Consider the following 22,432-nt stretch of genomic DNA (forward strand, 5'->3'; position numbering starts at 1 on the left):
TTGGCAGGTTCATCCCTAGGTACTCTGTGGAAGAAACAAGTTAATTCTGATCAATGCTGAATGGTCTTCTCCGTGGTCAAGACTTCCCTGCTTGAGTCGGAAGTTTTTCAGGTTGAGCAAGAAGCCTACAGGCAGCATGAACTTCCCTGAAAAGGCGAGATCAATAACTTAAAAGGGAATGCATTCTAGGAGCTGTAATACGAAGAGCTAGACTGGGTCAGAGTGGAGTGGCTGTTTTTTTCCGCACTTTAGGTTTCCAAAGTTATCAATTGTTATAATTTTTGTCAAGCAATGAAATAGAAATTTTCAGACCGTCCGCCTACAACCAACAATGGCCGGCAGAGAAAATCCTCCTCACCTCAGCTTTCTCACCAGAAGTATGCAGCTAGAAATGCAAACTTGGCAGTCAGGACGCGCGATTCGCTCTGCCCAGGTTCTGTGATATTTCTAAATTTATCGGTAAACTTGGCTTCAGAAGAAACATAAAGAGGAGGGAGCTGTCGCTGAAAGAGATTTACTGAAGAAACTTTAAAAGCGAACATTGGCAAGAGATGGCCGTGTCACTAGGGCGCAACCATGGCCGTCTTTTAGGTGCAGTAAGGGGTAGGAGCTACTACCTGTGGCTTGTCGTTTAGCGCCCCTGGCACGGACCTTCCTGCTGTAGGCGGCAGAAGGGAGAGAAAGCAGGCACAGCTTCTAGGAGTCCTGTGGACTTTCCGTATAAGTCTCTCTACCCTAACCCCTCTGCAGCATGTATGAGGCAGGTGAGGGTCAGAGGTTGGGGAACTAGGGGTCAACTCTATTCTTTCATCAGTTCAAAGGGCGCGTGTTCGCACTTCCGCTACTCCTAGCTATTATAGCGAATCATTGTCTATTTTTGGCCCAAAGCTTTCACTTACAAATCACATTTGATAACGGACTCACCTTCCCAGGATGTACTGGTTTAATAAATCAAGACATGGGACTGCCACTAACAAGACACATCTAAACGGGTCACCACCATTGGAAAGGCCTTCAGACTCACCTCTTCCAAGCAGTTGCAACTTGCGCCCATTCAATGTGTGGAATCTCAAACCAGTCCTGGATTTAGACCCCCGCAACACGATGCGTCATGCAGCCAATAGTTTCCCTTTTAACATTAGGAGTATGGGCTTAAAACTCGCACCAAATTGTTGTTGTGTAAAAAAGCATCACTGATGAAAAATGTCACACATGGCATGAGGCTCCTTGGCAGCTGAGACCCTACTTAAGTGGCAAGTCAGCTAGGTTTACAGCGCCATCCACCACCTTGCAATTTAACCCATTCCAAACCCTACAGGTCTGAAGTTGGTAAGTGGGTGCTTAACAAAATAAAAACACGTGAAATGCTGATTTATGCCACCTTTCCACTACTTTTACGGTACGGTACGGATACTTTTTCGACCCTTTAGTTATTCACCTTGGGGTCAAAGATTATTGATAGTTACTTTGTTGCACTGTTCGAACGTGTTTGTGTGCATCTGGTATTACACATTCGGAAAGGGTCTTAGCAGCTCACCATTGCCATTACTGGGGCACATATGAAAGTTCCCAGTGACAATGAGTTGGCCACATATGCTTGCAGGTCCCACGAAGGTGAGCGCTTTCATTTTACCTAAAGCGAGGTGGGAGGTGGAGCACTGGCAAAACATGAGAAAGTACAATTTTGTCAGCATATCACGTAGCACCTTTGCATCGAACATCGGGGCAATTATATTTGAAGGCATACGATACTTTAAATGCATATGAAAGGTCCCTCCTAGACAATATGAGTTGGAAGACATGGTTAATTAATGTCCCAAGAAATGTGTGATAAGGAACCCAAACACACTCCTCCGGTTTCTTACAACATTTTACTGGTGACATTTTAGCTGTCATCAAAATCATAACACGGTGTATACGTAGGCGGGGCACGCCCTTTCCGTTCCCAGCCAGGAGAAACAAAAAATCAACATAGAATGCCCTGAAATGTAAACCAGAAAGCACGTATGCGCCTTGAAGTTTCTGACACATGCAGAAATGCGCTGAGTGACATCTGAGCTGCAACAGGCGCTGCAGCCAGCAAACCAAAACACACGAGCGCACAGCAGGGAGGCTCACTTACAGCGAGGTCTGTGCAGGAAGGAAGGCAAGGTTACTCCGTGCTGGGGCTCCTCCCTTCTGGTGGGCTCCAGGAGGTCTCGCGCTGGTGTCTTTCGGGGTCTTCGGTGCAGCTGAAGTGAAAGGGAAAGAAAGGGGCTCCCGTTTTCAACGCAGCATGTTCCCATTGAGAAAAATAAACGAGCCCAGCAGCCTCGCCGGAAGTCAGGCAAAGTCGCCTGTGACGGGGGCGGGGCTGCATCCGGACCGGAAGAGAAGGCGGAGTGAAAGCGTCTTGCGACGCCAGAAGGAGAGCGGAGTCCCTCAGAAATCACCAGGTAAGTTGAAAAGGGCTGGGGGGGGACTCGGTTCCCTCGTTGTGTGTGTGCGTGCGCGCGCGTGTGTGTGTATGCATGTGTGCGACGGCGGGCTGGGGGGGGGGGACTCGGTTCCCTCGTTGTGTGTGTGCGACGGCGGGGGAGAGGGAGGGTGCACTCGTGTGTGTATGTGAGCTGGAGGGGTGTCTCTGTATGTATGTGCGTGCGTGGGTGGGCGCTTGTGTATGTGTGTATGCGCATGCGTGTGTGCTTCTCAGGAGACAGCGCCTGGCCACAGCGCTCGTTCGCGTGCGCGTGTCACTTTGAAATCGCCTCAAAGGCGATGCGCGCGGCCAGGATTGTCTCCTGGGAAGCACACACGCCAACAAAAGAGCTTCGGCGGAGACGCGCTTCCGTGCGTTCAGCCGAGCCCTAAACATGCTTTTACCATTCATGCATTTACAACGAATTTTGTTGTAAATGTATGCGTGGTAAAAGCATATAAAATGTAATGCCATGCGTTATAATGGCATCGCGGAGTCATGGTACTTTCGTAATGAAAGTATGCGGAGTGGTGGTATGCGGAAAGAAAGTTGCGGAATAATGGGTGTTTACCCTCCCCCGGTAAGTACATTGGCGGCCCACATCTCCAGCAACATACTCATATTTTTTCAACACCAATTTGAAAAATGCACAGGTCTCTCTCATTGATGGCCAGCACCGACATACACTTTTAGACACACCTCCCGCCACAAGTTCTAAAATTGCGAACTTTAGAGCTGGGGAGCTACGTTCGAATCTCGGCATCAGCTCAACATCCTCAACATCCAGTGATTCCAGGCAAATCGCTTTGTCTCCCTGTGCCTACCACAAATGAATGTGTTCTTCTGTAATGTAAATTGTGCTCATGCCATGTTGTCGAGTTCGCGTTATATAATATTGCAAGGAAAAATAAAGTAGGGAAACTCGAGTTCACACACTACTGCACGCGCATTCTTAAGTGCATCAGCAGTGCACTGTGAATCGGAGCGTTTCACAGGCCTGTCACAGATAAGAAATGCTATCAAAACAAAATCCTACAAAACAATATACTACTGGCCGGCAGCAATTCATACCCGGACACAGTCGGGACGGGCTGCTAGTATGGAATAATCTTTGAGTCGGGCGTATGAAAGGAAGCGATCTGTGGGAGAGACCAAAAAACAGATGTGCTCCCAAGGAATGCTGAAGGAGAAGGAAATAATATTCCCCTGCATACAAGAGTGGAAGGACACAAGTCATCCATTCACAACACATTGGAGAAAAACATGCTTCAGAGGTGAGACAAACAAATAATGGGGAGGGAAATCATTGATTAAAATGCAGAACAATTAGCTGGACCAGAAAAACAGCCAATCAAGAAGAAGGGGTTCACTGTATGTACATATTTTAGCGTATTAGTGGCTAGAGGTTGTTGAACCACTGAAAGCTTGAGCTTGAAGCCTGGCTAAGCTTGAGGTCCTGTTGGAGCCTCAAGCCCACAACGAGCCGAGCTTTCAAGTGGCTCCTTCCTTCCTTCCCTCCCTCCCACCCAGGATCTAACATTAAGGTCAAAGATGCCATCTGTGGATGTGGGGAACCAGGTTTGAGTGTCTGCGTCAGCTCAGCATCCTGTGTCTTTATGCAAATCACTTAATCTCCCCATGCGTATAAACATATGGGTCAAGACGTCATGTTCAATGCCAATAGCTCTAACTCGAGAAAATGTGAGACCTATTGCATTTCCAATGCTTTTTCTTCATTATCACGTATGAAGACGCTTTCAGATATGTGAGTTCAGACTACCAGCTGTACAAAACTATTACTTTTAATAAGTACTTCTCAGTGCAGTGCTATCATGTGTTTCATTAATATCAAAGCTTCCACATGTTAAAGAAATATACTTTTTTGAATTTTGACGAGACTTCATCATATTTTACTTGAGGTTTGTTGTATGATTTACATAGCAAATATTATAAGGGCTCTGTTCGTGCACGTTATCTACGACCCTTGCTCTCCTCTCTGTTAATTTGTTGCCTCACCCACCTCCGATAGTGATGATAGATGTTGTAGACGAGACCTAGTTGTTTGTGCGTTTTATTTTAAAGTTGGTCAGGAACAGAATTGACGTGACTTACTCAAGGACCCACTTCAGCCATTGTTTCTATCATCTGTTGTCTCCAGATTTAGCATGCAGTCAGGAATCCAGCGAGTCCTGTGCCAGACCAGGCTAGAGATCATTGATAATTGTCAGGAATCTGCAATCCTTCCTGTTGGAGGTGGCATTTTTCAATGGTCTGCCATAGCCCTGCAGCAGGTGCGACTGTAGGAAAACAATGGCATCTGAAAGCATGAGAAGATTTTTCAGAGGAACCGAATACGGAAGCCATGAACAAGATACCGGAGTCAGTTGGTCATATGGAATACTAACGTGGAGGGTACACAAGATAAAGGCAGGCCCAGTGAAGCTGACAACTAGTGACCTTTTGAAAGGTGACTTAAAGATACTACTCCCATTGGATGGAAAATAATACCCAGGTCTGCAGATGATAGTGTTTCTGGTGATCACACTGACATTAGGAGGTGGTGCCACCATGCACAGGGCACTTGATACGCACCTTAAGTTGACGAGGATCATGAAAGAAATGATGCTAACAAAGAAGTAAGACCAACCTAGGCCAATGTTCAGGTGCAAGACATTACAACCCTCATAATTAGAAGCCAGTAATAGCTCTTGTTATTTCCCTGCCACTGATCTGCGGTTACCTGCGGTACCAGAATTCTGACTGCGATAAGTAATAGGTATCATGAATTTTTGGAGACTACACTCCAAAAATCAAACTTTCTGTTAATATTTCCCGACTTTCTTCTTAAGTATTCCACCTAAAGACTTTTCCTGCTTGAAGTTGGAGAAATCTTAGGGTGCAATGCCTCTTATCAGTGATGTACCTGCTGAACCCATAAGTACGATTGACATGCAAACCTACATTGCTGGACCATTGCTAGGCCACTTGTAATGAGGGCCTATATCTCTCCTATTGCAGCTGGGTACTCTGGAACCAATGAAATGACAGCAGGGACTGCGAATGAAGCAGCCTACTGCAATGAATGAAAGCTCATTATAAGATTTCACTCCTAAACAGTGTTAGTTTAGGGCGACAGAGCGGTGCTCATCTCGACAGTACAGGGCATCAGGAACTGACTTGTATCCGCAGGTGTAGATTTTCAGGAGAGATATGTCTGGCAGTAAATATATACTGTTAAGCATTATAATTCATTGCTTTCTACAATAACCAAGAGGCATTCACAGTGCCATCTCTCCTTTAAGTCACATGTTTTTGTTTACTCTTGCCGTTTTTATATGTTATTTAAAAATAGAAAGAACCAGGAAGCTTTGCTTGCATTCATCACTTATCCTGCGTCTTACTGAACAGCATCCTGCATGGCGTGTTCTGGATTTCCCTGTCCCCTTGTTCCAAGGTTTGCTAATTAAATGATCAGGACATTGTACACTAACTGTTCCAATAGACTGGTTGTTTTCTGCGATATGCAACTGCAGGAGCCAGAACAAAGTGTTCTAGCTGCCATACAGAATAACTTCAATTCTGTCAATTGACAATCTAACTATTTGCTTTATCGATTTGATGATTGGGAGCTAGAGCTACTTTCTCGTTTCTTGTTAAACCATGGTATTTTTTTTTCATCCCCAGCTCTTTCATTGACAGATCAGTGCATCCTCCTCTCTTATAGGTGTCTGGCACATTTTCCTTAGACCCACTAGCACTCAAGAAGTGTTTTTGGGTTACGCCCATTCAGCCTCTTTCTCTTCAGTCCCTTTGTCTCTGCCTAAAAGGACAGATTAAGGGTGGTGCTTCTTTTTTAAATGTTTTTTTGCATCACCCCTGCTTAACCCTTTTTCAAACTTTGTGATTCAGGCGTCCAGGATCAGGGACGAATATGTCTGTGTGGCTGAATCTCCTATTCTGACAACCATTGTCATACCACCTGTACCTTTGCCCTTGTCAGAGTCTACACATCTGGAACATATCTGCTTCATGGTCTCGGAAAACTTCCTGAAAGTTGTCTCCATGGCTAGAAGGACTAGATCGGCAGTTGTTTTTTTTTTTTTTACAGATCTACCTGAGAAGTTGACTGCAAAGCTAGATTTTCCTTTGAGAGGCTTCCACTTCTCGTGACTTGCTTTTTCCTAGATATTTTTCTCAGTAGAGGGGTCTGCAATGATCTCCAATGGATTAATCTCTCTTCAGTTTAGTGGCCTTTCGATGATGAGGCTTATTTCACAAGAACAACATTCCATTAATGATCAGCACCCTCCCTCTTTCAGGTACCTTTCATGCATGTTAGGCCAGGATAGTCTGTGACTTAAAGAATGCACCACCTTCATCTTTCTGTAGAATAGCCATTTGGGTCGCACTTGACCCTTCATTGTCCTTTAGCCATTGACTCCTACGCCAAAGCAGATTTTGGCAAGTGGTGATGTGGTGCAGTTTTTATTGAGTACATTTTGGCTGCCATCACTGCCATTGCAAAGGGTTTCTAATTACTTGAGAGTATTAATTTGCATTGGGAAGAAATGAGACTGGATGTTGAAGTAACTCATCATAGTAACTCTGTGCTCATTATTCTAATTGGCCTTTATTCACAATAGCTCACTGGCCATCCCTTCTGCTTTTTATTAGTGTACATACTGTGTGATATCATTGTCAAAATTAACTATACTGCCTATGCTGGGCACATATGTTGAGATTGAGGTATTGGTGCAAGCAGGGGTACTCGGGAACCTCAGCGTTGTGCTACATATGTGCTCTGTTACCTCTTGCTGAGAAGGATGCCCCCTTGTTGCACAGGATGGGCGTTTGCTTGGAACTATGTGCTGAAGTTACTAAGGTGAGTAATGTGCCATTCCTGGTATGCTAAATAAGTGAACTTGGTCACTGATTGATTTCCATACAGTGTGCTGTTGGGTATACTTTTTTGTATCAAAAAGTTGCAGATTTCTTTCCTGTTATATGTTTACTGTCCTTAATGGTTGATACTCTGCTCAGTCACATGTACTTTCTGTGAATATTTTGGGATTTCATGCTTGATTACAGATTGGAAAGTATGAGTAGGGGAACGTTTCAGCATTAGGCTACCAGCAGTGGGCCAGAAGATTCAAAGTATTGCAGAGTCTTATCACCAGATGACCATGTCTTGTGCCTTTGAGTATGATTGCTAATCTAGGAAGCGTATTTGTTTTGCTCTCATTTTTCTGTCATTCCCTGATTGTCGTTCAGAGTTTGTATCTCCGTTTCCATCCATATGTTTTCTGCTTGGTTTGCCGATGGCTGTCCAGACGACATTAATGGTCCATTTACTCCTACACACAGAAAAGGCAATCCGGGCCGGGGACTGTGAGAAAGCAAGGCAGCGACAGCAGAGTTGTAGGAATTTCACAACCCGCGGAGCCAAGTGCGAGGCCTTGCGTGTTGCCAGTGAGTCTTTTTGATGCCACATCTTTCTTGTGCACACGCCAATTAACCCATTAATGGAATGGGCTTCATCTTAAACTTTGAATAGTTGCAATCCACAATTTTTGGGTCCGCTTCGCTAACAGTGTTTTTGTCATTTTGAGTGGCATTTAATGGGAATCTTGCTGGGCCTAAACGAACCAATGTAATCTCAGTCGCCAAAGGGACAATACAATGCTTGCTGCTCGTTTTTTGACAGACTGTGTTCGAGAGAAATGTGCCTTGTGTAGATTGAATTGACCAGCGAAATTAACTTTTCTTGACCACTAACATTCAGGAAGGTATGCCTTCGTTTTAAAAAAAAGATCATGCATTTCGCAGTGTTCCTACAGTCGCGTAATGGGTGAATATTGTCATGGGTATGCAGGTGAGGGTCAAAGCACAGCTTCAATAAACTGCAGCGTAATCTGCTAGCCTGTTGTTTATATTTCAAAGAGTTCTATGTTTCAGCTTCAATACTGAACTGCACTGTTGTCTACTTACCCGTCCATGAGAAATAAAGGGCTGTGCAATAGGGTAAGCTTCGAAATCTGTACCCACGCATCATTGGTCATATAAAATACTTATGACCTCTGCAGAAAACGATTTGTAGGTTTTTCACTGTGTCATATGTCGCTATAATTGGGGTTTGTGGCCACAAAGCACCACACATCATTAGGGACCTTGTCAATCTCTCTTGGATCAGTTGATGGTTTTCAGTGATAACTGTGTAGGGTAGACACAGTCTCCTTTCCTTTCTCCACCATCGAAAATAGATACAATCTCATTACTGTTTTGAACCCACCAGAGTGGTTGCTAATTAGTGTGTTTATCTTAATTGCTTTTGGATTTACAGTGTGCGATTGACACATGGATTCTTCTCCTTATGCTTTGAGACTGAAATCTACTTTCACTTCTTGCTTGGATAAGAGAAATATATTTTAGGACCTTGACTAAAGACAATTGAGGATTTCGGTTATGACTGAATTAATGGGAAGCTTCAGGGAAGGGGTAGAAGGTAGATTACTGGGATATGGGGGGCAAAAAAATAGTTCAGTGTTGATGCCAGTAAATTTGAGCCCATGCAGTTTTGCACAGCTTAAAGGATCTCTTAAAATTGGTGAGCCTATCTGACAAGGTGATTCAAAGCTGTGTGACAGTTTTATTGAACTGCATGCTGACTTCATAGTATATAATGTCCAGGAGAGCATACTTAAAAAGTATTAGTAGGTTAAGGGCAATGCTCTGAGTACTCCACAGTGGCTGTGAGCAAGAAAAATATTTAATTTCTACGTTGTCTTGATTTGAAAGGATCAGACCATGTACTGTTCGTGAGACACTTACCACCATATTTATGTCGTCCAGGAGGATTCAAGTTTCAAGTAAAAAATTTTTTCTAAGAAAATAAATTCTTACAGAAATATAACCTAGTTTTTCGTTTCATTGATACATGACATCTAAAAATACCAAAACATCTCCAATAGATTGAGCTAAATCGCATCAATGCAGCCAGCTTATAACACAGACCAAAAATAAATATACATCTGTTTTTAAAATACCTTTTCAAAGAAAGTGAATCTATGTGTTGGAGGAGGGGTCTATAAAAACCATTTATACCAAACATTTCATGTTCGAGATGTGCAACAGTTTAAGCCTATTGAAATACAGCAATTCATTTCAGTTACTTACTTGTGTAAGTATTAAAGTGCATTGTGCAGAACTGACATGACAGAGAAGGGAACAATAATCCATATTTCAAATTAATTTTAAAAGGTACACCGTAGGTGAATCATCACCAGAAGCCATTCATGAACATACACATCATATTCAAGGTAATCATCCCTGTTGAAATATAAGCAGCGAATAGTTTCAATTACTTCTTAAGATAATACACTGCGTTGTTTTAAGAAGGCCTCAGAACTGATAGCCATACTAGAGGGCCCTATTTACCCGGATTTATAAAACCATTTAAAACCTAGGGCATGCTCCCTATTTTGGGTTGCATGGCTCTCAGTTAGTTAAAAAATCATTGAGGCCTCGAAAAATCCTAAAAATTTGACTAGACCTGCAAGTCTAGTGACTTAAGTAATCTACTCGACCTAGTTATAATGCTCTTGACCCATTAACTGGGTTCAAATTATGTGATCTTGGGCAAGTATTTGAATTCCCTGAGATACCATATTCTTCTTTATCATATATGAGACAACCTTCAATTATGCAAGTTCGGCATGTCTGATGTACAGAAAACTCTTTTATTTGAATTAATAGACTAAACATTTGCTCCATATATAGTGCAAATGTATGCACATATAGGATACACATGACCTCTGACTTGCCTCAGTTCATTAACCTCATTGTCATCCGTGAGGGGGCAGGAATGTTTCTCAAATCATGTTTAAAAACTGTCACTTTTAATTAATAGATAACTAAAGCACAAAGTAGCAGCACTCTGTAATTTGCAATCAGCAGATTTTACATTGAAATGGCCATAAACTCAACTCATAGATTTTCCCACTGACATGTGGTTTTAAAACGATATAGTGTACAATGTCTGGAAATGGAGTTTCTGCAAATATGTCATTTGCACATCATCAAGTAAAGTGTTCTGATTTGTTTTGCTCCTGTGTAAATCTTTGTTTGCAACACACTTCTGAATGACAAAAAACAATTTATTTCTTAATTCCTGATATAGTTTGAAATACTCGTACTGTTCATTTAAAATCTGTTTAAATGTTGTGTTAGAAAAAAACTGACATTTCACAGCCCTTTGCTTCACAATTGATGTCAGATAGCTCACTTGACAAAAAAATAACTATAATAAGAGAAAGAAAATGAAGCACCATTTTCCAGGAACAGATGAGTAACAATTAGAAAAAGACAAACTGACCTCTATCCTTGAACAGAGTGCAAATGTGTCAAGATAAAAAAACTAGATTTAAAGGAGTCTTTATGGCTCATTCACTTTCTAAATGAACAGAACTCCTGTTCCTTTCAGCTTAAGTTAACTTGCCAGCACAGATGAGTAAACCTCACTGGCTATTGTGAGTGGATTTTACGAGGCCTGAATCAACCCTAAATCCCAAGACTGGACATAAACACGCTATTCTAGGGCAGCTTAGTGAGGGAAATCCTGACATGAGCTGATAACAGTTTTACGCAAATATTGGTTGATAGCAATGGCTACATCCTGGTGCATCAACCCACACACCATATTTAAACCCATTTCTCTCCACCGAATTCCATGTTTTTTAAATATTGGTCGCAGGATCTTCTTCCTTTCCTCTAGAAAAAATATACAATTCACCAAAAAGTGGCTCACCAAATACCCTTAACCCCAGTTGCATGGACATAGACCATTTTTCTCCGCTATCTGAACTTTCAAACTTGGCATCCGCCATCCCGGGTCAAAATTCCCACCCTTCGCAGCAAAATTGTATTTACCAGAATCTTGTCTGAAATTCTATGCCTGAACCGGAGGCGAGGATTATGAATTTAGGTTCTCCACTTTATTTAACCACTTCGACGCTAATGACAAAGCCAGCTCGTCATGGGCGTTACCTGCCCTGCGCTCATGACGAGCTGGCTTTGTCACAAACAAGCCATTTGCTCCTCCACCAGCGCAGGGCAGGTAAACGCGGTAGCGCTGAAGGTGTTAATAGCAGCCCTTTTTACTTAAACAGAACCACATTTCCCATGGAACACTGGCAATAATAAAAAACAAAACTGTGTGTAAACAGTCCCATAATTACATAGGGGTCCAATCAAAGGTCACCATTGCCATTATAGTTCTTCACCTGTCACCAACTCCTTTTTCTGTGCTGCTCACAGCCCAGATAAGTGCATTTTCATTTCTCTCCTTGCATGGTGCATACTTTGTAGTGGTTTTAAATCAGTGTGCATGTTTATTTAGCGTTGCGGGATCGCTTTGCGCTCCTACGTGACTGAATTTAATTTCCCTGGTAGCGGCAGAGTGTGGTGGGGTCCTCCCAACACTAGGTGGCGTTGTGGTAGCGCCATTTTTCTTTGGTTTGTGATGCACGATTTTGAAATTCCTGTCAGTAGAGATGAGCCGAAATTGCGCGTCGCTTGACTCCGCCTGCCCCTGAAGAGTGACGCCTCGGATGGGATCTGTACAGGCTTGTAAGCCTAATCTTTGAGCAGATTTGACGCCTGTCACAATGGCCAGTAGTGAGTGTTGACTTACGCCCCACTGGGGTCTGTATTGCTGTGAGGCAGGCTGTGAAGCCTGGAAGGGGACATGCTCCCAGGTGGCTTGAACTTCACCCAAGACTGGCAGTAATACCCATATGGGGGTGGAGTCCCTGGGGCTTACTTTCCCATGAACGTGAGGCTCTGCTCACTATTGACCCACTGGGCCCCAGCACCTAAACTGATAGCGCTTTGCTCTGAGCACTGAATTTTTAGCGCTTAACATTCCGCTGGGCTTTTAATTAGTGGAAACTCCTCTGATATTACCTACCATTGTTACCTCCCACCTGGTCATTTGCCATGGAATAAGGAGATGCCCAGTATGAGGAGGATCCCTTGGCTTCCCTTCATTAGGGTGATGAATTTTATCACTGTTAATGCAGCGATATATCGGGCAGTGGAAGAATCCATTGCACCCATGGAGCAGAGCTGATTACAGCAAATTGCACGCAAATGGGCAAAACGGGCCAAGGTCCAGAGTTCTGCAACACCTGATGCCCCTCCCCCAACCCAGCCCCAAGATACCGACCTCATACCAGCCAAGTACCCCGGTAGGCGAAGTAGACCATGATGCCTTTATGCGCCTCAGGTAGGATTTCTTAAACCAGGCCCATTCTGTCCCAATAACATGGGATCCCGAAAAGGGATTACCAGATCCTACCTCAGCCTCTCCCCCAGATGATGATGCCCACAGGGACACCAAAGACGTGGCCAGGCCTTCCCGCCTGTGGCGTCCTTCTCCTACACCCCCAGCCACTGGCCCCACCCCCATGATGAGTCAGGTATGATGTTCCCTGAGGAACTTAGACACACCCTTTCCTCCGAGTGGGCACCCTCTACCAAGGCAGCAAATTATGTCGCAGGGTGGATCAGAACCCCGCTGGGGAAAGAGGCACTTAGCTGCCTAAATTACAGAATGCCCTCTCCCATCTTTAGACGGCAATGTATCACTGACACCAGAGCGGGATCCCAGAATGGCCACCTTTTTGGCCAAGTTCATCAAAGACCCCAAAAAAGGGCATCAGCCGGTCCTAGCGGGCGATCCAGGATAAGTTCCTGGACGGACTAGACCCCTTAACCAGGATCCTAAACATGGCAAAGGACACAAAGACTTCGGGATCTCTGATATCCCGAGGTCCTCTCTGGGTGGGTTCAACATGTGCTAGCCTTCATGGGCAATGGCGATTTCAAACTGTCCACTGTGCTGATCAAGGCAGACCCCATGTTGAGGGATCTGGCAGATTCAGAGGCAGGAGCATGTTAGGGAACCGTTTAGTAAGGAGTTAGGCAAATTTGTGAATACCATTACTTCCCTAGAAAAGGCTCAGTCCTGAATAAAAAGGGTATTTTCCTCACAGGTTGGCTGCTCGGCCGGCCAATACTCCTACTGGAATTCCCATAGAGGGCAAGACTCAAGACGCTATACCAATACCAAGCCTGCTTTGGTAACTTCTACCAGACCTAAGGATATAAGGGATTTGACGCTACCTTTAATTCCAGTGAGTGTTCACCTTTCTGCCCCCTTTAAAAGTAGGGGGTTGTCTGGCGAAGGTTTTTAATGCTTGGAAGTCCATGATTCAGGGGTTTCATACAGAGTTTTGTGTAACACCCTGTCATGTTATGCACCCCAGGCCGCTACAGTTCTTGCAACAGGAGGCAGATCTGGTGCTCGCAGAGGCCACTTTGCTCCTCGACAAAGGCGCGAATTGTCCCACCACACCCCACCCACAAGGCTTCATAAGCAATTTTCTCCTGATCGGCAAGACCGAAGGGGGCAGAGACTAATAATCAATTTATGCAGATTAAACCAGCGGCTGGTTTATTGTCACTTCAAAATGGAGGGGATCCTCCTCCTTCGCAATGTCTTATGCCCTGGGGATTGGATGGTCCGCCTGGCCCTGAAGGATGCTTACCTAACCATTCCCGGTCTTTCCACCACACAGGCGCTTCCCCCATTTCTTCTGGCGCCAGCAGGTGTTTCAGTTCATAAACCTGCCCTTCGGTCTCTACTCTGTGGTGTTTCATGAAGGTCCTCAGACTGGTCGTGGAGCACCTCAGGGCGCAGGGGATAGCCTCATTATTTATTTGGATGACATGCTTCTCCTGGCAGAAGATCCCCACCAGTTGTTGCAAATTGAGGTCACCCTCCTCGTAAACCTCGGTTTTGTCATACACAAGAAGAAGCCTCTTCTGACTCAAGTTCAAAGAGCAGTTTTTCTGTGTTTCCTCATAGATTCCACAAAGGCTACGCTAAGCCTTCCCTCGAGGAAGGTGGCCAAGATCAGACATGAGTTGCGCCTTGCGCTAACCAAACAGTGTCCTTGCGGCAGAGTCCCCGTCTGGTAAGTCTGCTCTCCTCATCTATCCAGGCCATCTTTCCAGAGTCCCAGCACTACCGTGCACTTCAGCGCTTAAAGGCGACACACTTGCGTAAGGGACTCTCTTATTCCCAGTCGGTGGTCCTCTCGGAGAATGCGCAGGAAAAGATCCTTTGGTGGCTTTCACATATGGAAGCATGGAACGGCAAGGGCATTTTCGGCTTGGCTCCGTATCTCATAGAGTCCTACGCCAGCAGGTTAGGCTTGGGCGAGCAGTGTGGAGAGTTTTCAACAAGAGGGTTGTGGTCTACTCAAGCACAGAGGTTACACATCAACTGTTTGGAACTACTGGCAGGGTTCTTTGGGGTCCACTGTTGGGTCCTTTGGGGTCCGCTATTGGACGCAAGACAGGATCTAAACCTGCATCTTCTTAAAGATGGACCTCTCAGCTGTGCGGTACATAAACCACCTCGGGGGTACTCGGCCCAAGGTCCTTTTGGATCTCACGACCATTTTGTGGCAGTCTTGCCTGGACCATCAGATAGCGGGCACGCCGGAATACCTCCTGTGAGAAGTTGGCCTGGCATATGCTGTCCACTAGTTATAGTGGGCACCTTGCACCAGTCCATGATAGGTTTAAGACAACCTTTATTGACCGCTATCCTAGTGGTAGCTATGGAGAGGAGCCTACAGGCTAAGTCTTGAAGGAGTGTAAAGCAGCTTGGTTTACCAGATTATAACCTCTTGAATATCTAAATGAAAGGAGAACCACACAAGGTGTATATATATATATAAAATATATGTATTTATTACTAAACACTCCCTAGTAATCCCTTCATGAGATTACAGAGCAAAGTACACACTTACAATGCAATAGAACTTCAGTTAATAACACAATATACACTGGGCCCTAGGGGGGAACCAAACCATATATTAAGAAAGTGGTATAAGAACCACGACTTGACTAGACACAAGGCCTAGAGCCTGTAGAATCGCAGGTACCACCAGGAACCACCCAAGGTAGTGACACCAGGGACCCACGGGGGACGCGTGCAGTGTGAGAACAACGCCGCGATACGCTATTAGCTTCTATGGGGGAATTTTAAAGAAAAAGGACACTTGGGAGAGGACTTTGATCAAACCCCTTTAGACTAAAGGGATTCTCGGGCCAACGGAAGCACCGGAGTACTCGAGTTACCTCTCCCAGGGAAGCTGGGTGCGTAGGTGTACAATGGTGTTGGATTCATCGTTGATTTCAATGGCCATCTGCTGCAAAGTGCTGCTGCCGTGGAGGAGAAAAGTGACCGGTGCAATCCACAAAGGGCCGGCTCACGGAACACTCGTGGAGTGTAGGCCAGTAATCTTCGGTGGAAAAGGTGCTTGGATCTGCTCTACAAGTAACCCAATGGACAGCCTCAAGGAATGTTGAGAAGCTAATGCACTTGCAAATGTGCATGGTGTCCAGGGGTTCCGGTTCCACGGTACCCACGAGGTCTGCGGTTCTCAGCTTTGCTGGGAACTCGGGTCGGCCTCGGGGAAAGTCTGGAAATCCACCTCCTGTGTTGCAAATACTTCGGAGTCCGGCGGGAGCTTCGAAGATGCAAACCGGTCAGATGCGTCTCTGGTGCCTGCCACGCAGGGGAGTAACTTCTTTACTCCAAGGGAGATTCTTCAGTCATACAGCTTCTTGCAGATCGTCGAAGTTCCAGGATTCAGTATCATAATTTCGTCCAGGTAATCTAAAGTCCTGTTGCCAGGGGTTCCTATCTTATACCCAAGTAAGGGGTAGGACAAACTCTGGGGACCCACCTATGGAAGGGTTTGGAAAGAGGGGTGGCTACACCCATTTCCTTTGTCCAGTTTCGTGCCAGAGCAGGGACTGATAGCCCCTGCAACCGGTTTGAACTGGGCTATGCACAGGGACACCAAATGTGCCCCCAGTGCAGACTTCAAAGCACTCTTGGAGTGCACCCACCGAGCCCCAAATACATTAAAGCCTGTCTAGGAGGTGGTGACACCTCCCTGTGACAGGAAACCTATTATCCAGGCCTCCCCTGTCGGAGTTTCGTCAAGCAGCAGGAGGCCAGACTCGTGGCTGTGGCATCCATTTTGTGATGCCAGGGTTGTTTAAACTGGTACCAGGTGTACATGTCTCTCCCTCTAGAAGGATGGAATCATACCCCCACCACCAGGACTGGCGGGGGTATGATTCCAAAGTGTTTGACACCAAACACGACATGTTTCCTTGCAGCCATTCCAAAGTTAGCATTTACCGCAAGGTTATAATGCAATATGGTCTGGCTGCATCACAGAACAACCCCGGAGAATAGATTCCGAAAGCTGCAGAAGGGCCCTGCTCATGCATGGGCACCCTCTCACACAAAACCCAGCACCCTGCCTTCAGGATTGATAAGGCCTGCCGTAGGGGTGACTGATAGGTTTATATGTGTAGTGATAGAAGGTAGATATAGAGAACCTATATCTAAGTAAGGGGTGCATACACCACCGTACACAGGCTGCAGTAGCAGACCTGTGGTGTAATTTTGGAAGGCTGTCCAGGGGTGACATAATACATGCTGCAGCCCCTGTTAGGCCTCTGGGGTACCTATGCCCTGGGTATATAGAATACTATATACTAGGGACTTATAAGGGTACCCCAGTAACCAAACTTGAGTGTACCTAAAGTACTTGGAATCATTTTAGAGAGGAAGCAGCTAGGGCGGGGTCCTGGATAGCAGGGCCCAAGCCAGACTAAATTCGAAAAACAGTGAAACATCAGCAAAAAGTGGGGGTAACTATAAGAAGCAGATCCTACTCTCCTTCACCTCCCACGGCAGGATAGCATGGTGGCGGACTGGCAGTCCCGGCATCACTGGGACTCCAGTCTTTCAAAGCTTCACCCGGAAGTGTGTGCCAACCTCCAGGACCAATGGGGTCAATTTTCAGTGGATCTGTTCAGCTCCAGATTGGATCATCAGCTGCCCAGGTTCTTCAGTTGGAGGCCAGATCCTCTTTTGGCCGCCACTGATGCCTTACTGCTGGACTGGAAGCTGGAGAGGGGCTATGCGTTTACCCTGTTTACGATGCTTACCAAGCCGTCCGCACAGATCAGACGCCACCAGGCAGAAGTAGTGTTGATAAACCAGCTTTAAAAATCTAAAGTCTGGTTTCCGGTTCTTCTGGAAAGTTTTTGGGAGATTTTCCAATGACGCTCTTCCTCAGTCCAGATTGAACTCCACTTTCGATGGTGTTGGAAGGGTGGCTTTGTCTCATGGCGTGGAGGACTACAGGGGACGATGGTTGCTACTGGGACTTTCGGAGCCGGCTGAGGACCTCCTGTTGAAGTCATGGTCAGATGGCACCATCAAATGATACTGATCGGCTTGGAAGAGATGGTGTCATTCGTATGTGCCATGGGATTGTGACCCCGTGGGCACCGATGTAGTGCACGTTTTTTATTTTTAAGCCAACTTAGCGCAGAAAGGTATAGCGTAACAATAGAGTAGCACTTTCCGTTCAGGTATCTCTGCTGGTCACCTACCGGTGAAAGGGTCCTCGATAGGGGGACACTTGTTTGTATGTAGACTCCAATGTGGTATTAGGCTATGGCCACCTAATATGTTCCTCTCAAAGGATGAACTCTCAACATAGCTGGCAATGTTGCTCTGCATGGTGTTGTGCAGTTTGTCGGATGTTTGAGCCCTAGGTATTATGAGAATGTCCTTCTCTCCCTCAGGAGTGTCATTTACACTGAGCAAGTGTACAAAATGTCCTACCAGAGTTATAGTATACCTGAGTTCCCAGATTCTCCTACGCTGTGCGTGGCCTGGTGCCTTAAGGCATACGAGGAGATGTCAGGGGACTTCCGCCCCCGGGTGAGAGACCGCTCCTAATGGCTCTCTAGAAGCAGCTAAAGCGGTTTCCTCCCCGGCCTTAGCCATGTGGGTACGTTGGGTGATGCAGGAGTGGATATTAGCATCTTTGGTTCATACTACACTTTCGGAGCGATGGTGTCTGAAGCGTTTTTATGGTGTCCGTCTGGAAGAGATCATGAACACGGCCGACTGGTCTTCTGGTTGATTCTTTAAAAGGTTCTACTTAAAGCCAGTGTTGAATATGGCTCATTTGGTGGTTAGTAAACTTTAAAGTAGTATAATCTTCGCCTCTAGTCCTGACATAGAATAAAAAATGTCCTAGCTATCGTAACGGAAAGTTTCAGTTATCGAAGTTGAGGATTATCCCACCCACGGAATAATAATCCCGTAAAACCTCCCTGTGACTAGTAAGTAAATATTTAAATTCTTTGGTTATATTATTGTGTAATGTCTATTTCGGTTATGTATATGCTGTGTTCAGTGTATATTTGCTTTTAAGCAACAACATTTTATTAGTTATCCTTTCCTTGTGGATGTTCTAGCCTGTTGATATCCTATCTCTCGCTCTCGGGGTCAGAGAATGGAAAACAGGATTTGCAAGAAAAGAGCTGGGGCGTGACTCGCAAAACGAAAGACGAGTTGGTGGCAGAGGTGAAGGACTATGATGGCAGTGCTGACCTCTGGACACCTATTGGATTATGGGACTGTTCTGCACATCATTTTGTTTTTACCATTCCCAGTGTTCCATGGGAAATGTGTTCTGTTTAAGAAGTAAAAAGGGCTGCTGTTAAATAAAGTGGAGAAAGTAAAAGTATATTCTTCCCCTCTGAATCCGTAGTAGATTTTAAACTTTTCGTTACGATAGCTAGTACATTTTCTATTCTATATAAATTGGGGGATATTTAGTACTGTATATCATAGCTCCAGGTAGTTTCTTCGGCACAATTTCTGAGTGTGCTCTTTATTTAACAAATGGTTTTCAATTTGCCTCCTTCATGTTTGGGGCACCTACCTTTTCCATAATGATTTTCACTGGACTCCTTTTACCTGGGAAAGATTGCCATTACCTCAGGGAGGATTTGCATGGATAGTTTATCACAGGGGGATCCATTTTTTATTGAAAAGTAGTATTGCTGGGCCCTCTCGTCTGCCAGAGCACCCCAGGCTACTGATTTCAACTCCTGCCTTATGGCTAGTATCTTTGCATTTTTGGTATGTCAAGCACTGATTTCAGGATACTACCTTCTAGGGCCTCCCATGTAACCTGTCTAAACGTAGCCAGCCCCTTCGCTCCATTCAAAGCCTGAGGAATTATCTTGCACAGTATAACTTTACTAGTAGCTCATGAGTATAACTAACATATTTGCGTCAGACCACTTCGAACCATTGATATCATTCATCGAGGTAAACCTCTGACAAGCCAGCTGCTTGTTCCATCTTAGATCCTCTGAAAAGGTCCCGCACCTACTCCAGCCGCAATTGCCTAGGAACAACCTTTTCCGCTTTGCAAATAGCAAAGTTTTTGTCTTCTCAGGATTGATTGACAGTTTTTTCTCTAGACAGTAAGCGATTAGTTCAACTATTTTTTGTTGAAGCCCAATGGGTGTAAGACCCCCCACCACCAAATTGTCAGCATACATGAGACAACACGTATGCCTGACTCCAATCGTAGGAGAAAAACTCTGGTTAGCACTTAGTACCTGAGGGAGAACCTCAATAAATAAACTAAACAACAAAGGAGCTTAAACGTATCCCTGTCGTAAGCCATTCTCCACCAGAATGTTACTCAACAGGCTACCTGCCCCGATGAGATCCATCTTTACCAAGTTCTGAGGCCTCCAGTATATTCCATTAGAGCTTAAGCCATAACGTGCCTCTGTCCACCCTGTGCAAAAACCACCCAGAAGTCAACGAAGCAACAGCAAAAACCGCCCGCCAACTCCATAGACCTCTTTGTGACCCCTCGAGTGAAACAGTGGTCTGTTGAATATTTTGGCCTGAATCCTCCCTGCTCCACTTGAATAAGTCGGGTGTCCAAAGTACAGGAAGCTAGGTGCTTTAATAGGGTCTGGGCAAATAGCTTAGAGATATCCAATAGAGATATCAAGTGGTAATTAGCTGGTTGATCAGTGTTACCTTTTTTGTGGATATGCTTCACTGTGGCTCCGCTCAATGGATCCTTAAGGATACTAGTTGAAGTTACCCACATGAAAAACGCAATTCATTAGGCTCACTTCCTGGGATCCTTCTTAAAACTAACAGATGGAAGACCATCTGGGCGTACACTCGCCCCGAAGGTTTCATTTAGCATTACATTTCTCATAGTGACATTGACGTTTGTGAATTTGTGATAGCATTGTTGCTAGATTGTGAAGCATCCGGGGCCACCTACAAGTTTGGCGATTTTCCTCCGCCATAGAGAGAATAGTTAAAATAATACCAGTGATCCTCGGCTATCTATGCCTCAAGCCAGGATGGTGAAATACAAGTAACAGAGTTAACCAGCCTCCAGAAGTGCCTACTGTTCGTCCCTACAATGGTGGCTAGCATTAGTTCCCAATTTGATCTATAAAAGTCACTTTTTTTTATAGGCACATAAGCTGCAATATGCTTTTTTCGAAGCCTCCATTGCTTCTTTTATACGTGAATAATTTTTATGTGTTAAAGCGCCGACGACACTTATTCAAAGTTCTTCCCTCCCGACAATCTCACCAAACCAGTTGTCCCCATTTCTCTATGGCCACAAACTAACTTTGGTCCAGCCATTGCCAATTTAAAATGGTCTAACAATTGCTTCACCAATCTGCCATAAAAGCCAAGCCCATTGTCTCTTACTTCCACATCGAATTCTTCAATGGTATACTATATCAGGGGTCAAAACTGAATTTACTCGAGACACATAGGGATCTTTAAGCTCTAGACTAAGGGTGTGGTGGTCACTGGGTCCTAGACCAAGAACCCTTAAACATTTTACCCAATAAAACTGGTGTTTTGGCACCAACACACATAGTCAATGAGTATACAAATGTTACCATATTCAAAGATTCTAGAATTAGGTATATCATCATTACATCGCCGGTTAACATTAATCCAGTTCTGCTGGACTAGGCAGGACAGAACTTTGGTTTCCCCTTCTGTGACGCTTGCCGATGAAGCAGAGTTGGGAATATTCAATTTCATCAACTGATCCTTCAAGTTGTTGTCAAATTCTTTAAACATTCATTGTTCATTAAAATCCCTCCCCTCTACTGTAAAGAGAGCACCCAGATAATCCAATAACCATTTTTGAACATCGTTAACCAAATTAAACAGTTTGCTCTCAGCTACAGCACAAACTGGCGGGATATATATATATTCAAACAGGCCATTTATTTCAGCCCCGCAACATTGTTAAACAAATTAATTAAGCAGGCAAGTACCCATGCACAAGCGTTTTGCAGCTTTACTTCCTCCCACAGCAAACTGATACCAAGGTTAATAGCCCCCTGAAGCTCTTCCTCTGGTCGACTCCTTGGCATTTTGCACTATGGGAACACAACCCTTGACTACCGGGCAGTCTATCAGCCAGGTTTCCTGGAGGAACTTTACAGGATAATTGCTTTGGATTTCTCTTTAATTTACATAAAATAGTTAAACCCATGAATGTTACACACCAAGACACGTCTTTTCAGTAGACGTCTTGACTCCTACCAATCAATCTCATCAGCTCCTCCAGCACTCTAAGATGAGGTATGACTACCCTGCATGACTTTGGGGGAAAGGACTCTGCAAACTGTACTGCTTAAAATTGGGGCCCTCAACCTTCCCAAAAATGTGTGGATGCCTAGCCACATCTAGGTGGTGGGACAAGTCTTGATTCGCCCTAATTTGGCCTTTATCATTTTGGAACAAAATGGTCGCTATTCTTCCTTGCGACCCGTCCTGTCCTCACCTGCTCCTTCCAGCACCAGCTTTCTGTTCTACACCCTGGGACGTAGTTGAAATTACCTGAATATACTTTAGCCCACTATGTTAAACTAGAAATGGTGCTTTCCTGCGACAGTCAACTTCCCCCTGCCGCTGGTTGGCACTCTTCCTCTCTGAATCAG

At 44.9% G+C, this 22,432-nt stretch overlaps 1 protein-coding gene across 2 annotated transcripts in view; it reads left to right on the plus strand.

Annotated features, from left to right (window-relative positions):
* Window positions 1-22,432, plus strand: part of COPZ1 (coat protein complex I subunit zeta 1) — a 201,305-nt gene that overhangs the window by 58,082 nt on the left and 120,791 nt on the right. The window contains exon 2 of one of the 2 annotated variants that reach the window (XM_078688353.1): window positions 7,823-7,927. The exons of the other annotated variant lie outside the window; for it this stretch is intronic. Coding sequence (XP_078544479.1) covers window positions 7,823-7,927 — 105 coding nt within the window. The remainder of the gene's footprint in view (window positions 1-7,822; window positions 7,928-22,432) is intronic. 2 annotated transcript variants of the gene reach the window in all.

This window comes from Lissotriton helveticus, chromosome 1_1 (assembly GCF_964261635.1).
Source record: "Lissotriton helveticus chromosome 1_1, aLisHel1.1, whole genome shotgun sequence".
NCBI classification, from domain to species: Eukaryota; Metazoa; Chordata; class Amphibia; order Caudata; family Salamandridae; genus Lissotriton; species Lissotriton helveticus.